Here is a 14447-nt window from a genome sequence, read left to right as displayed (position 1 = left end):
TAGTCGCGGGGCCCGAAGCGCGGAGCTGCTGCCCAGACACCCAGGGGACATTGGGGCTGGGTTAGGGGTAGCGGTGGAGCGCAACGCTGTCATTCATTGAGACCGGGGTGTGTCGGGACCACGCGGGTCCTTCCGCAGATAGAACCAAAGCTCTCACTTTCCTAGCAATTTCAGATCCAGTTAGCCTCAGAATTCGGAAAGAGTGTGGGGCAGCGCAAGGCTGATGCTAGCTGGGGTGGACCCGACTTCAGTGCTGCAGGTGCTTAGGAAGGAGAGCACACCTGAAAGGCGCTGGAAGGACACCAGCCAGCCGGAGTGTAGCATGACCTGTGACTTCGCTGAATTAAATCACTATCTCAGTCTAAGAGTGATTCCTTGAAATTCTCCCCTGCTGCGATTGGCTTCAGTTTCATTTTTTTCCGGGTCAGTTTAGCTCTGTAAATGACTCTAGTTCTGTGTGAGTGGGGTCAGCCCGTGCCGTGGGCATTTCCGGGCAACATTCTCAGACTGACTTTTGAAGTTAGAGGTTTTTCACTGTGCGTTTTGGAGACCTTTCCAGCCGCACTGTAACTATATGAGGGTTCACCTTTCATCTACAAAGAACCTGCCCCTTAAATTCGGGTTTGTGATTTTAGTACGATTTGTTACACTCCATTTGTCAATGTAGTTATCAAACACTCTGCCTATATGAAATAGGTGGCTTTTGTAAATGTCTGCTTTGTACGAAGGTGGATGTTATAACAGATGATCTAAAGAGTTTGGAGAGAAAATGCACGCTGATCTGAATAGAAAGCATAAGAAAGAGCGAGTGTAGGGAGAGTTTTAGGAGATAGGTTTTGCAGGGGTTCATTTCAGTATTGTAAGCTAGACTTTAGAGGGTTTCCGTCTTGGTTTTGATCTCCATAGATGCATACAAGTTTTGAAGAGTGGCATCCACCACAAGATGCCACTGAATACTTTTTGCCTTGGCAGTTTCTTAAAAAAAAAAAAAAAAAAAAAAAGATGCTCATCAGGAAAATTCATTCATACAAAGGATGCTGTCTGGAATGAATCTGTCACCTTGAGCAAAAGGAGAGCCTAACTGATGGTGCCAACATGTTAGTGTAAATATATTAAAATTAAACTGTCTGCTTCAGGCATGAGTGCTTTGGTTACTTCTGATCTCTTTAGGACTATAGACCTTAAGAACAACGGTCTTGCAACAATAATTAAGCCAACTTTGGCTCTCCAACATGGTATTGTACTATAGCCCAGGGTGGCCTGGAACTCATCATCTAGCCGAGCATGGCCTTGGGTGTATTGTAGTAGTCCTGCCTCAGTTCCCACCCCTTCCCTAGTGCTGTGCTAGGATTTCAGACTTGAGTGACCACACCCAACTTTGTCTTTGGTTCATATTAGCATGTTCTCTTATTTTAAAAAGTCAGTTAGTTCTTACCTAGGCTTGTAATGCCAGCACTTGGCAGATAGGTGGGAGGATCAGGAGTTCAAGGTAATCCTTGAGTACATGGTGAGTTCAATGCCAAACTGGGTTATATGAGACCTTTAAAAAAGAAAGTAGATCTTAAGGGACAGAGTTGCCCTCCAAAGAGAGTGAGTTATAGAAAAAGGGAATAGAATCGGAAGTGGGAAATTTGTTTGCACTGCCATCATTAGTGAGCCACAGTACTGGTTGCACAACCTCATTTTAATACTATGACTCTCTCCCTTTGGAAATGCTGCCCTGAGGTAGCTCTAAGTAGAATACATAATACAGTTTGATTTGAATAGATACTGTCTTAAATCTTTGCTGAGAAGATAAGGGTGTAATTAAATAGATAGTATTTTAAAATTTTATGTGGAGCTTACAGTTGTAGTTCAGTGGTAGAACACTTTTCTGACGTTGGCAAAGTTCTAGGTTGAGTGCCAGTACTGCAAAATACATAAAAATATTGTATATTGTATTCTCAGCTAAGTACTTCATACATATTCTACTCTCTAAGATTCGACATCTTTCCATGAGTAATTATGGATAGAAAGATGTCACAGTGGTCCAGCCAGAAATTTTTGTTGTTTGTACCAAGCTCAGTCCTTTAAAGACTATACAATTAACTGTCTTCAAGCTGCCTACTGGCAAAGGGTGTCCTGCATCAATCATGCAGTTTTAACATTCCATACCAGTTTAGAGGAGTGTTTTTAGGTCTTAAACTGAATAGTTGTAGCTCTGCCATTAAATTGTCACTCACTAGGCCCGGTGGTATACTCAGTGCTACCCCAACACTTGAGAGACTGAGGCATAAGGATCTTTGTAAATTCAGCATCAACTTGAGCTATGCAGTAAGATACTGTATTAAAACATTGGCAGGGGTGGGAGGTCAGTCCTTAGTTATATGTTCTATAGTAAAGCATTACATTTGTATAAATTAACTATTTAGGGAGACCAACCGAAGTAGGTTGTCTAAAGAGTGCAGTGGCAGTCACTTGTAACCCCAGCAACTAGGAAGACTAAAGCAACTAGATTGTAAGATCAGAGCCAGCTTGTGCTACATAGCAAAACCTCTATCCCAAAATAGGCTGTCCTATAATGATAAAATCAAAAGAGAGAACTATATTTTGGGGACATTACAGTTAACTGTAGGTCATAAATATTCTTAGTGATTTAATTAATAGATAAAATGCTGTAGTGGAAACAACAGACCTCAGTTGTCTTAGCTACTGCTTGACAAAGAACATTATCTTTTCTTTTAATATAGCTACAGCAATATATGTTCACTCAAGCAAATACCAAAAATAAGTAACTAAAGCAAGACATACACACACATACACAAAATCATATTTGATTCAAAATAACTGCTTTAAACACTGGCTTACATATTTCTAAACCCTGTCTGTCTCTGTGTGCTTGCACAGAGATCTTTAATGAGATGACAATGCATATAGTTCTGAAACTACTTTTTGCTTGTAATTATAATCATGTTGTAAGTCAATTCTTCAGGCTCAACTTTTCTGGAATCTAAGTTTTCTAACTTTAAAAATAAGCGGGGTGATTAGATAACTCTGGGTAAATGTGCCTAATTGCCAAGCCTGACTGCCTGAGTTGAATCTTCATGACCCTCATGATAGAAAGAGAGAACTTATTCCTTCAAATTGTCTTTTGACCTCCACACATTTGCCATGGCATATGGACACACAGATTTACACATCAAATAAATGAATAAATACAACTTTAAAAAAGTAGTTATAGTCAGGTATGGATATAATGGTGCATACCTTTAATCTCAGCACTCAGGAGGCAGAGGCAGCAAGCAAAACTGTGAGTTCAAGGCCAGCCTGGGATACATAGTAAGACCCTGTCTGGAAACAAACAAAACAGTTATGAGACTCTGGAGGGGAAAATGGTTTTTGTAAAGAGAAACCTTTTCCTTGAGAGAAGCCTTCCCGCCAGCCTGGTTCCAGAGCCGCATCAGTCCCAAATAAACACACAGGAGACTATATTAATTATGAAGCTGTTGGCCTTGCTTGTTTCTTACTGGCTAGCTCTGACTTAAGTAATTACCCCATAATTGTTAATCTAAGTATTTCTCTTACCGGAGAAAAGTTCTGGGCTTCCTACCCCATGACGTTACATCTCGACTCCCTGTGTTTCTCCTTCCCAGAGTTCTGGACTCCTAGTCCCACCTATCTAGATTCCTATTTGCTCAACAGTGCTTTATTGACATAATCACAGGACTTCCTCCACAAAACATAAGACTCTATTACTAAGACACACACATTTTATTTTCACTTTCATCCTTTTTGTCAAGAAGCTTTCTTTGAATACTTTATGTAAAAAGCCTTTACCAGATTAGTAAATTAATTTTTAAAATGCTTTCATCCTGTCATTAAGAATAGTAATATATTCGGCTGGACAGATGACTCAGTGGTTAAGAGCACTATTCCAATGGACCTGTGTTCAATTCCCAGCATCCACATGGCCTGTATTTCCATTTGCAAGGGATTCCAACACCCTCTTCTGGCCTCCTCAGCACTGCATGTATGTGGTGCATAGGCATATTGGGGCAAGTTGGCCAAAATGCCTTCTGATTAATGCCAGAACCAAAGCAGGAAACCAGGGCACTCAGGGCAGCTGAGCACTGGAATGCAGTGTGCACAACAAGGTTCATTTTTATCATCAGCTCCTTAGATAACAGTTAGGAGTTTACAATTCTGCAGAGAAGCATGATTCACAGCCCAGCACATTCAGGGTTACATAAAGCACACTTGTCTTTAGAAAAATGAGGTATGGGAACATCATTTACCCTAACCATTCTCTGGAAATTGAGCAAGGCCTCAGGCATTTGTTGGCATTCCAGATTCCCTTCTTGAAAAATACTAACATCAGATGTTCCTATGCCTATTTGGCATTCTAGATTCCCTTCTTGAAAAATACTAACAGATGTTCCTATGCCTATGTCACAAATTTATTATATCCCTATATAACTATGTAAACTGAGCTACATACATGCAGGCTAAGCACCCACACACATAAAATAAATATAATAAATATAAATCTCAAATCTTTAAAGAATAGTAATATTGTTAGAACATTGCTTAGAGGTAGTATATTGTAATTGTTTTATATTCTCTCTGAGACTTTTTATATATCCCAGGCTGGCCTTGAGCTTGTGGTCCACCTGCTCCCCTGACCTCCAAGTGCTGGGATTACAGGTATATCCTACCATGCCCAGGTGATGGTTGGATATTTGATCATATTATCAAAATGCCCCTGAGGCTGGTGGTGATTTGTCTGTGTCATACAAAGCACATATTCTACCTTTGCTGTACTCCCTAGTCCATTTGCTTATTAAGCATTACTTACTCAGAAGCACTATTTCCAATAATAATAACAATAACTTAACATAGGCAGCGTTTGTATAAATGTCAATTCCTTAATGATAAAATAGTTTCCTAACCATCACCCATAATGCTTTTAGCATATGTGTGTTTTGAGAATTTAAAAGATTCTGTAGTTTTCCAGACCAGACTTAGTTAGATGGAAGGAAATTATTTGTTTTGTTGCTACTCTTTTGGTGTACAAATAAATATTAACCCAGTTTTTAGAGGAATGGATGTGTTTATTTTCTGCTTTTTATTTTGTCAGTGCTGGGGATTAGATCTATAGCCTCTTAAGAATTAGGTAACTACTCATCTACTGAGCATTCCCTAGCGTTGTCTCTCTCTCTCTCTCTTTCTCTCTCTCTCTCTCTCTCCTCTCCTCTCCTCTCTTTTATTTTGAGATAAGGGCTCACTAAAAGTTGTTTGGGATGACCTTGAACTTGGGATCCTCCTTCCTCAGCTTCCTCAGTAGCTGGGATTACAAGCCTGCAACACCAGGACTGACCCCTGCTTACATCTGATTCCTGTGTTTTGATAGGACATGTATTGCCTTCATAATCAGGAAAGGGAGCTTCTAACTGTCCTTTCTCTTAAAGTTTACAACCACTTATAAATGGCTGACTAAACGGTAATATTTGTTGTGAGTTATGGGAATAGTTGTTACGAACAAGTTTTTCAGGAATATTCTTACAAGTTTCTTTATACTTTTGTTTTACAGATGCCCTATTTTAACCTAGTAAAGACTTTAACATCGGTCCCAAGTGTGCATAGTATATCACAGTAAGTTTATAATCCATATCATAGCTACAAAGATACACACTGCTAGTAAAGTTCTAATTTTTCTTAGGCTAGGTTATCATATTAAAGTAAAAGCCATGGCAGTCTGTTGTATATGATCTCTGATATTTTAAAAAATAAGAATATAGTAAAATTTGAGTTCTACTCAATAAAAAACATAATGTAGCCTTTCTCTGTTGGCTCTTGAGGTACTGTTCATTAAAATGACCTATTAATGCATTATTTCGCAAGATGATAATTCTGTGTTTCTAAATTATGATGACCTTTTCAGATTCATGTTTGATTTCTAACAAGTCTAAACTTCATTTCCCGCCGTACTTAAAAATGGAGTCATGTGCATTCTCACTTGCTTCAGGTTCCATCAAAGGACACCAGCCGTGTGCTGTTGTAGTCAGACACAGAGTGGTGAGAAATACGCCGATCCTTTCAAACTCGGCTGGAGAGACTTGAAAGGTCTGTATGAAGACATTAGAAAGGTAAGGGTTTTATTTTACTGAAACCTGGTAACATTTTAGAATTACAAGCAAACAACACAGCCATTTCATGGTGACTCACACTTACAATCCCAGCACTTGGGAAGCTGAGGCAGGAGGACCACTGCAAGTTCAAGGCTAATCAGGGTGATATAGTGAGCTCCAAGCTAGGCTAGGTTACCATATGAGACCCTATCTCAAATAGCAAACATGAAAAAAACAACTATGCCATTGCCCACTCAATTTGCATATATCAGGTATCAAATGTTACCTCAGCAACAACTATGTGCAGCCTGGTACTGGGCAGTATGGAAGGTACAGTACATGTTACTATGCAGAAAGATGTTATTAGAATTGGAGAAAATAGGTACAGGAAGCACATGCTTGTTCGGTACGCCATCTACCCTTCCTTCCTTCTCTATATGTATATATAAAGTGACTTCTGGGACCGTCTCAGTATCTAATTCTGAATGCCATTGCTAAGCTGCTCCAAATAGGGTTTCAACTCATTATGTAGAATATCATGTAGATTATATAACATTGTCCAGTGTGTGGTTGGATTATGGCAAGCCTATTCTCCAGGGCCTCTCATAATGTCGTATGCCAAAGCAAACTATGACCCTAGCCCATTGCCTAGCCTCTGTCCATAGGCTACTAACACTGTTGTGAATTGTGCAGTGACAGAAAATTTTCAGTTAGGGCTGTAGAGATGGCTCAGTTGGTAAAATGTTTGCTGTGCAAGCATGAGAACCTGGATTTGATCTCCAAAACCACATAAAAAATGTGGCACACATTTGTCTTTGCAGTGATGGAATAGAAATAAATTGGGGCTCCCTGGCCACCCACCCTATCCTCCTGCTTGGTGAGCTCCAGGTCAGTAAGAGACTGTCTTAAAAATGGAAAGGTGAATGACACCCAAAGTTGTTGTCTGGCATTCACACACAAATTAAAAAATAAAGATGAATAGATCCTGCTCCATAATGTTCATATGCCTCTGTGTTAACTTATACCTCATTCAGAATTTACCATCTTTTCCCAAAAATTCAGTCTAATGCCTTACAACAGTATGGTAGTGTCATGGAGAACTTTGTACATGCTAGGCAAGTGCTCTACCACTGGGCTACACCCCAAGACCCTGTGTAGTTTTTCTTTTTTGAGACAAAGACTCATTGTGTAGCCCAAACTGGCCTTGAAATTGTGACCCTCTTCCTCTGCCTTCTGTATGCTGGGATTAGAAAAGTATACTGCCACTAGCAATCATCTGTTTGTTTAAATATTTAATTATTTTAAGGTAAACTGTCACTGTGGTGTCACTAGGCAGACCTTGAATGTCCTGTGTATCAGAATAGCCTTAGACTCACCATCCTCCTGCCCCCAAAATGCTGGACTTGTGCTACCACATCCAGCCCATCCTCCTTTTCAGGACCACCCTCACCCTGTGTCAGCCTCCTTCCTTTCCATCATAGTTTTCTGACTCCTCTATCTCACTCTTGCCCCTTCGAAGTGCACCACCACTGTTTGTGTCCTTTCCAGACCACAGGAGCTTCCTTGTCCTGAGTGCAGTGGATGCTCTCTGCTTTCTTCTGCCTTAACTTATGTTGACACATTACGCGCACATGCACGCACACGCGCGCGCGCGCGCACACACACACACACACACACACATCCTCATGTTCTCTGTGTATTCATTTCCATTCTTAATCTCCCAGATATCTCAACTCCAGATTGAATTGTCTCTTCTAAACCCACATAGCTAACTACTTACCAGACTGCTCCATGAAGTATCTATGACTGTGTCTAACTTATGTCTGGAATGCTCTCACCCCATATGTAGTTTGATTTTTTTTTTCCTGGTACCTCAATTATTGAAGGATCACCTAGGATCCTAGGAAGAACCCTTGGATCCTTCTTGTCCTTTTCTTCCATGACTTTCTAGTCTACCTCTTGCTTTCAGACACTTTCAGGCTCCAGGCTACTCTATCTCCTCCATTCTGTCTCACTTTTAATCCCCCCTTATCCTGAGCCAGCCTTTTCTTGTGCTCCCAGAGTAGCTTTCTTTACCTCAAGTGATATTACACATTATTCTTTATTGTATTAACTATAGTTATTGTAGATCTTGTCCCTGTCTAAACTCTGTGCTCCTTGTGATCAAGGGTTGTCATGTTAATCTTTGTGACCTGTGCCTTTATCTCAGCACTAGCAAATTAGTCATTACACTCTTTAGTTTCGCATGGCTCTGATTCATTCCTTGAGTGGCAAATATGACAAATACACAACCATGGAGAACCGCTCTGTTCTTCACAAATCAAACTTAGCCAATGTTTCTTGAAGCTGACCTCCATGCACTATTCACATTTTATGCCCCACACTAATCTCTTCCTTTTTCTGGACTTCTGATAAATTAACAGTGTATTACCCACTGAATCAGTCAATATTTAGTTTTTGTTTTTGTTTTGAGGCAAGGTCTTGCTATACAGCCCAGCTTGTCCTTGAGCTCATAGCCATCCTTCTTCAGCCTCCCAAGAGCTAGAATTCTAGTGTTATAAGCATGCATCATCATAAAAAACTTTTTTCATCTTTGTGTTTTATTGAATATTGTTTATAAAAAAGAATTGGCATTACTATATTTTCATACATGTGTATAATCTTCATTGCTCATATCTTTTCTTGTCTTCCCCTTTCTACTTAGTTCTGCTCAGTCTCCCCCATAATTTTATGTATTCTTTTTCCAAATACATCATTTATTCTATCCATATTCATTTTATTCCTTTCTTCTTTGTCTTCCTTCATCCTGCTGGTCTAAGTAGTTTCATGTGTTTATTTTTTAAAACTAATGATCCACAAGTGAGAAAAAACATGATCTTTGTCTTTGTGAGTCTGGTTTATTTCACTCCATAAAGTGGTCATAGTTTATCTATTTTCTACCAGATGACATAATTTCATTCTTTAAAGCTGAATAAAACTCCATCATATATGTATACCCCCTTTTCTTGATTCATTCACATAACCTGATGGACACATAACCTGTTTCCATAACTTGGCTGTTGTGAATGATGCTGCAGTAACATGGACATAAAGCATGTGGTATGTTGACTTAGAGTTCTTCAAGTATATATCCAGGAGTGCTGTGACTCGATCACATGGAAGTTCCACTTGTAGTTGTTTGTTTGGTTTGGGGGGAGGTACTTTCATACTTCTTTCCATAGTAGTTAGACCACTTTACATTCCTAGCAACAGTATGTGGATTACACACACACACACACACACACACACACACACACACACACACATCCTCACAAACATTTGTTATTTGTTAGCTATTCTTCTGACTAGGGTGAGGTGGAGCCTCAAAGCAGTTTTAGTTTGCATTTCCATGAGGACTAAGGATGTTGACTACTTTTTCATATATTTTTGGCCATTTGTAGTCTGTGTATTCATTTGGGTTATTTGGGTATTTGATAGTATGAGTTCCTTGTGCTGAATATTAACCCTCTGTTACATATATAGCGAGTGAACTTTTCTCCCGTTCTATAGGCTGTCTTTTCACTCATTTGTTTCCTATGGTGCACAGCTTTTTAATTTGATTCAGTCCCATATGTCAGTTCTTGATATTACTTTTCAAGTAATTGGAGTCCTATTGAGAGTCCTTAACTATGTCGGCATCCTGAAGTATTTCCTGTATATTTTCAATTTTGTAGCTTCAGGTCTTACATTATGGTATTTGACCCACTGGTTGGCTTTTTGTGTGGGGTAAATCTTAGGAATCTAGTTTTATCCTTCTACATGTGTATGTCCATTATCCCAGCACTATTTGTTTAAGGGTTCTTTTTTTGAATTTTATATTCCAATATGCGTTTTGGGCATTTTTGTTAAAAATCGGACTCTGCCTTCTGTTCCACTTATCTAAGTGTCTGGTTTTGTGCTAGGTACTGTGATTTGTTATGATGGCTTTGTAGTATAATTTGAGATCATTGTTCTTGACTCAGGATTACTTTGACTCTCTGGGATCTTTCGTGCTTCTGTATGAATTTTAGGGTTATTTTCCTACTGTTAAAAATGTCATTTAGAGGACCAGGGAGATCATTCAGTGGGTTTTAGGTCACCTGACTTGGATTCCCCCAGGACCTATTTGGTGGAAGGAGAAAACCAACTTCTACAGGTTGTCCTCTAGCCTGCACATTTATTATGGCATGCATGTGCATGCTCAGTGCTCATTAAAGACACATGCCTCAGGCATTTGATGAGTGGGGGGACTCTACCCTACCCATGCCACCACATGACAAAAGAGTAGTAGGAACAGCTCTCCCATGCTCACAACCTCAGGGTTGGCTCACCCACACTTTCAACAGGATGGCTCTATTGTACTTTCCCTGACAGGTGCAGGGCCTGTTCTCCTGAGGTTTGCAACTAGTTAGGGTCCGGGCCAGTTCTCCCATCTACCTCAAGCATTGATGGGGGTGAGCATCTCTTTCCTGCCAATCCACCATATGGCAGATGAGAGATGGTGCCAGGTCTCCTACTTTCACGTTCTCGAGGCCAGCTCACCTGTGCCCTTATCAGTAGGTCCTGCTTTCCTGAGTATTGCACCTGGTAAAGGGGTCAGCTCCTTTGCCAGTTGAAGACTGTAGAGGAAGGGGGCATCTTTCCCTCACCCCCACAATCACACTGAAGATGAAGGAGGTAGTACTAAGTATGTCCCTCTCACACCCTCAGGGCTTACTCACCCGTGCCCTTGTCTACTGGCCCAGGTGAGGCGCAGGGCCCATCCTCCCAAGTGCTGCAGTTGGTGAGAGGCTGGGTCAGGTTCCCCCACCTGCTCCAGGTGTCAAGGGGTGAGGGAAGGAGGACATCTTTCTCTTGTCCATACTACCATATGGCAGACTACCTCAGGGCCGGCTTGCCATGCAGTGACCCTGTCTGTCAGCTCTATTTGTCCTACCCAGGTGAGGTGTAGGATCCTGTCTCCTGAGTGCTTCAGCTGGACAGGGTCAGGACCAGTTCTCCCTAGTGTTGCAGCTAGTGAGAGGTGGGGCCAACTCTGTACAGCCCTATCCACTCAGCCTTTGGTGGTATCAAAGACCTCAGATATCAGCATCAACCAGGGCCATAAACCTAGGCATGGGCCTTGGCAGCAGCTCGGGTCCAGACATTACCATGTCACTGAGTGACAATCAAACCACCTACCTCGGCCCTCAGTCCACAGGACATGAACCTGTCTCTGTCTCTGTCTCTGTCTCTGTCTCTGTCTCTGTCTCTGTCTCTGTCTCTCTCTCTCTCTCTCTCTCTCTCTCTCTCTGTCTCTCTGTCTCTCTCTCCCTGTCCCTCCCTCCCTCTCTCTCCCTCCCCCCTCCCTCCCTGCCTCCCTTTCCCATAACACACCGTATATTTGCTCACCATAACAATGTCCCGTCTGCATGTGTTTTCTCCTCAAAGCCAGGGCAGGCCTGCTTGTGGGTCTCTTTGCCCCACTCAGTTTTAAACAGTTTGTCTCCATTAGGTATGGTGGTACAGCCCTATTATCCAGCACTTGGTAAGCAGAAGCAGGAAGGTCTTAGATTCCAGGCCATCCAGAGTTTCATAGCAAGAACATAATTCAGACAATGATAATAAGTTTTCTCCCCACATCAATAGGAAGTTCCCACAGTCAAGCAAACCATGCCTTCCCTACATTTCTTCCATGAACCTTTGAATTATCTTCTGCTAAATTAGGTATAAACAGACTTACTGACCTGTGCTCCGTCCTAACTGTCCTCTTGTCTGCTGACTCCCCATTCAGGATACTCCTGGTCTGCTTCCTAGACTCCTACATTTCTCATTGCCCTCTGCCTTTGTCCTCTTGTCACTAGCTATCATGGGGCAGGTGGCAATATCTGCCCTAATACTGACACCACACTGCTTGAGGCAAAACCAAACATAATTTTTGTGTTGAATTTCCTATTTGAAATGAGTACACTAAAATAAAACTGCAGTTTTGAAGAAAACAAAAATTCTATATGCATGACTGTAATGCCATGCTAACAAGAAGAAACTGTATTTCAGGAGCTGTGCATCTCCACCAAAGAATTGAAGGACATGTCCGAATACTACTTTGATGGCAAAGGAAAAGCCTTTAGACCGATTATTGTGGTGCTAATGGCCCGAGCGTGTAATATTCATCATAATAACTCACGGTGAGTGCTTTATCCCATGCTTTTGTTCTTTTCTATTTGAAAAGACGTCCTTCATACTGTTGTTAAGTAATTGCTCATTTAAGAAGCAGCATCTAAGAATCCACTAAACCATGTGTAGACTCTGATGGACTCAATATGTTCTTTTTCAGACTTCTAGATGTCCACAGTAGAAAACTAGGGTTGCAAATAAATATATTGGAAACATTTAAAACAGTTTATATCCCCATTAGAAAGTAAAGAATCCCAAGATATGTAGCTGTTCACTTAACCATTACAAACACAGCCAAAGCTTGTTCTAATGTTATACTGTACTATTATCATGGGCGGTAAGTGCATGCATACACCTTACTTTCTGTAAACTTCACTGTGCAGAAGATAAATATTTGGTTTTTTTAAATATTTATTTATTTATTAATTATGTGTACAGCATTCTGCCTCCCTGTATGCCTGCACACCAGGAGAGGGCAACAGATCTTATTATAGATGGCTGTGAGCGACCATGTGGTTGCTGGAACTTGAACTCAGAACCTCTGGAAGAGCAGTCAGTACTCTTAACCTCTGAGCCATCTCTCCAGTCTGAGAAATGTTTAAAGAAACATAGCCGGTAGTCCTCAAATCTTGAACATAGATAAAACTTAAAAATTGCTTATTTAGTATTAAAGGAAATATTAAAAGGAAAAGAGTTTCCCATTGCCTTGCATGGCCAGACCTTTTTCTTATTCTCCTCTCTTCCTGTGTTTTGTCATCTAAGCACAGGATGATCAAACACATTCTGCTGTTTACTTACCACCTTTTTTGTGTGGGGAGTGATGCTGGATATTGCACATAGGACATCAGGCATATGAGGCAAGCACCACTAATTTTAGTGATGATGCTGTAAAAATGAGCATTAGATGTTGCTTCTTAGCAGATACTTCTCTGCCTAAAGCTTTTCTGTTCTGTAGCTGTGCCTGTCAGTGTTCAACATGTCATGCTATGCCTCGATTTGGCTTCCACATAGCTTGAGACTTAGGATCCCACAGTATGTGTTGCACATGTAGGGAAACTTTAACCAGCACTTAAGCCACCTTCACTTGATGTGGAAATCAGAGCAGCCGAAGTGCTTCCTGTAGACCACCTTGACACGTCTTTCAGTCTCCGCGCTACTGCTGTCTGTTCCCCCAACACTCTCTGTTGGCTGCTCTGATGCTTCCTGTGACTGTGGCTTCTATCTGACAGACACTCCTCCAGGTGAGAGCAGCCAACACTGTCTTTGGCAAATGCTTTCTCGGGGCTAGAGAGATGCCTGAGCAAGTAGAAGCACTTGTTGCTCTTGCAGAGGACCCTAGTTTGGGTACCAGCACCAGCATGGTGGCTCACAATTGTCTGTTAATACCAGTTTAGGGGATCTGACCCCCTCCTCTGACTTCTGCCAGTACAGCATGCACATGGTATAAATATATACACACAAAATAAAATACAAAATAAAAAAACAAATATAACTTTTAGTTAAAAATTACTTTTGAGAAAAAGGCTACTCTTCTAGAGAAATTGTTTACGAATTTCTTTAAATAAATTTTAGATATAGTATGAGAAAGAACATTTTCTCCACTATCTAGAATCATTATTCCCTGGCCAATGAGATGGCTTGGTAGGTGGAGGTACTTGCCACCAAGCCTAATGGCCTAGGTTCTTCAATCCCCGGGAGCCACATGGCGAATAGAGGAAGCTGATTCCTTTAGGTTGTTCTCTGACCCCCACATAAGCACCATGCATGTGAACTCCCCCTCCCACATAAAATATTCAAATGTGTTCACAAATAAAAATTGTTAAAAAGCCATTCTCTATAGTCAAAATTTTTATTTTTCTCTTGAACTTTTATAAACTGTTGGTTGCAGAAAACATGGGAGATGATGCCACAGAAAGGGCATTGCAGTAAATTTAGTTTGGGGATATTTGAGCTGCACCTTCATTGCCGGTTACTGGTAAGGAGAGCTTATGAGAGACAGAGCACAGAGGCAGTATCTGGCATGTGGGTGTGGCTCCTGCTTATGGTGTGCATTGAAGTGATTCTGTACCCACTGGCATGCTTTCAATCCCCAACTTCTTCTTCCAAAGTGTTTTATTAGCATACATTGGTTATACATGTGCATACCAGTGGGTTTTATTATCACAT

General features: G+C 41.0%; 1 protein-coding gene across 3 annotated transcripts in view; it reads left to right on the top strand.

Moving 5' to 3' along the window:
- Positions 1-14447, top strand: part of Pdss1 (decaprenyl diphosphate synthase subunit 1) — a 44702-nt gene that overhangs the window by 572 nt on the left and 29683 nt on the right. For 2 of the 3 annotated variants that reach the window (XR_005880700.1, XM_005082676.4), the window contains exons 2-4: positions 5570-5631; positions 6005-6125; positions 12162-12292. Coding sequence is in view for 1 of the 3 variants with exons in the window: in XM_005082676.4 (XP_005082733.2) it covers positions 5570-5631; positions 6005-6125; positions 12162-12292 (314 nt within the window). In the remaining 2 variants the exon portion in view is untranslated. Of the gene's footprint in view, positions 1-5569; positions 5632-6004; positions 6126-12161; positions 12293-14447 lie in introns of those variants that run through there. The other variant, XM_040755397.1, reaches the window with a different exon arrangement.

This window comes from Mesocricetus auratus, unplaced genomic scaffold, assembly GCF_017639785.1.
Source record: "Mesocricetus auratus isolate SY011 unplaced genomic scaffold, BCM_Maur_2.0 Super-Scaffold_100013, whole genome shotgun sequence".
Taxonomy (NCBI): Eukaryota; Metazoa; Chordata; class Mammalia; order Rodentia; family Cricetidae; genus Mesocricetus; species Mesocricetus auratus.
The sequence above is the reverse complement of the archived record's forward strand: the minus strand, read 5'-3'. Positions and strand labels throughout refer to the sequence as shown.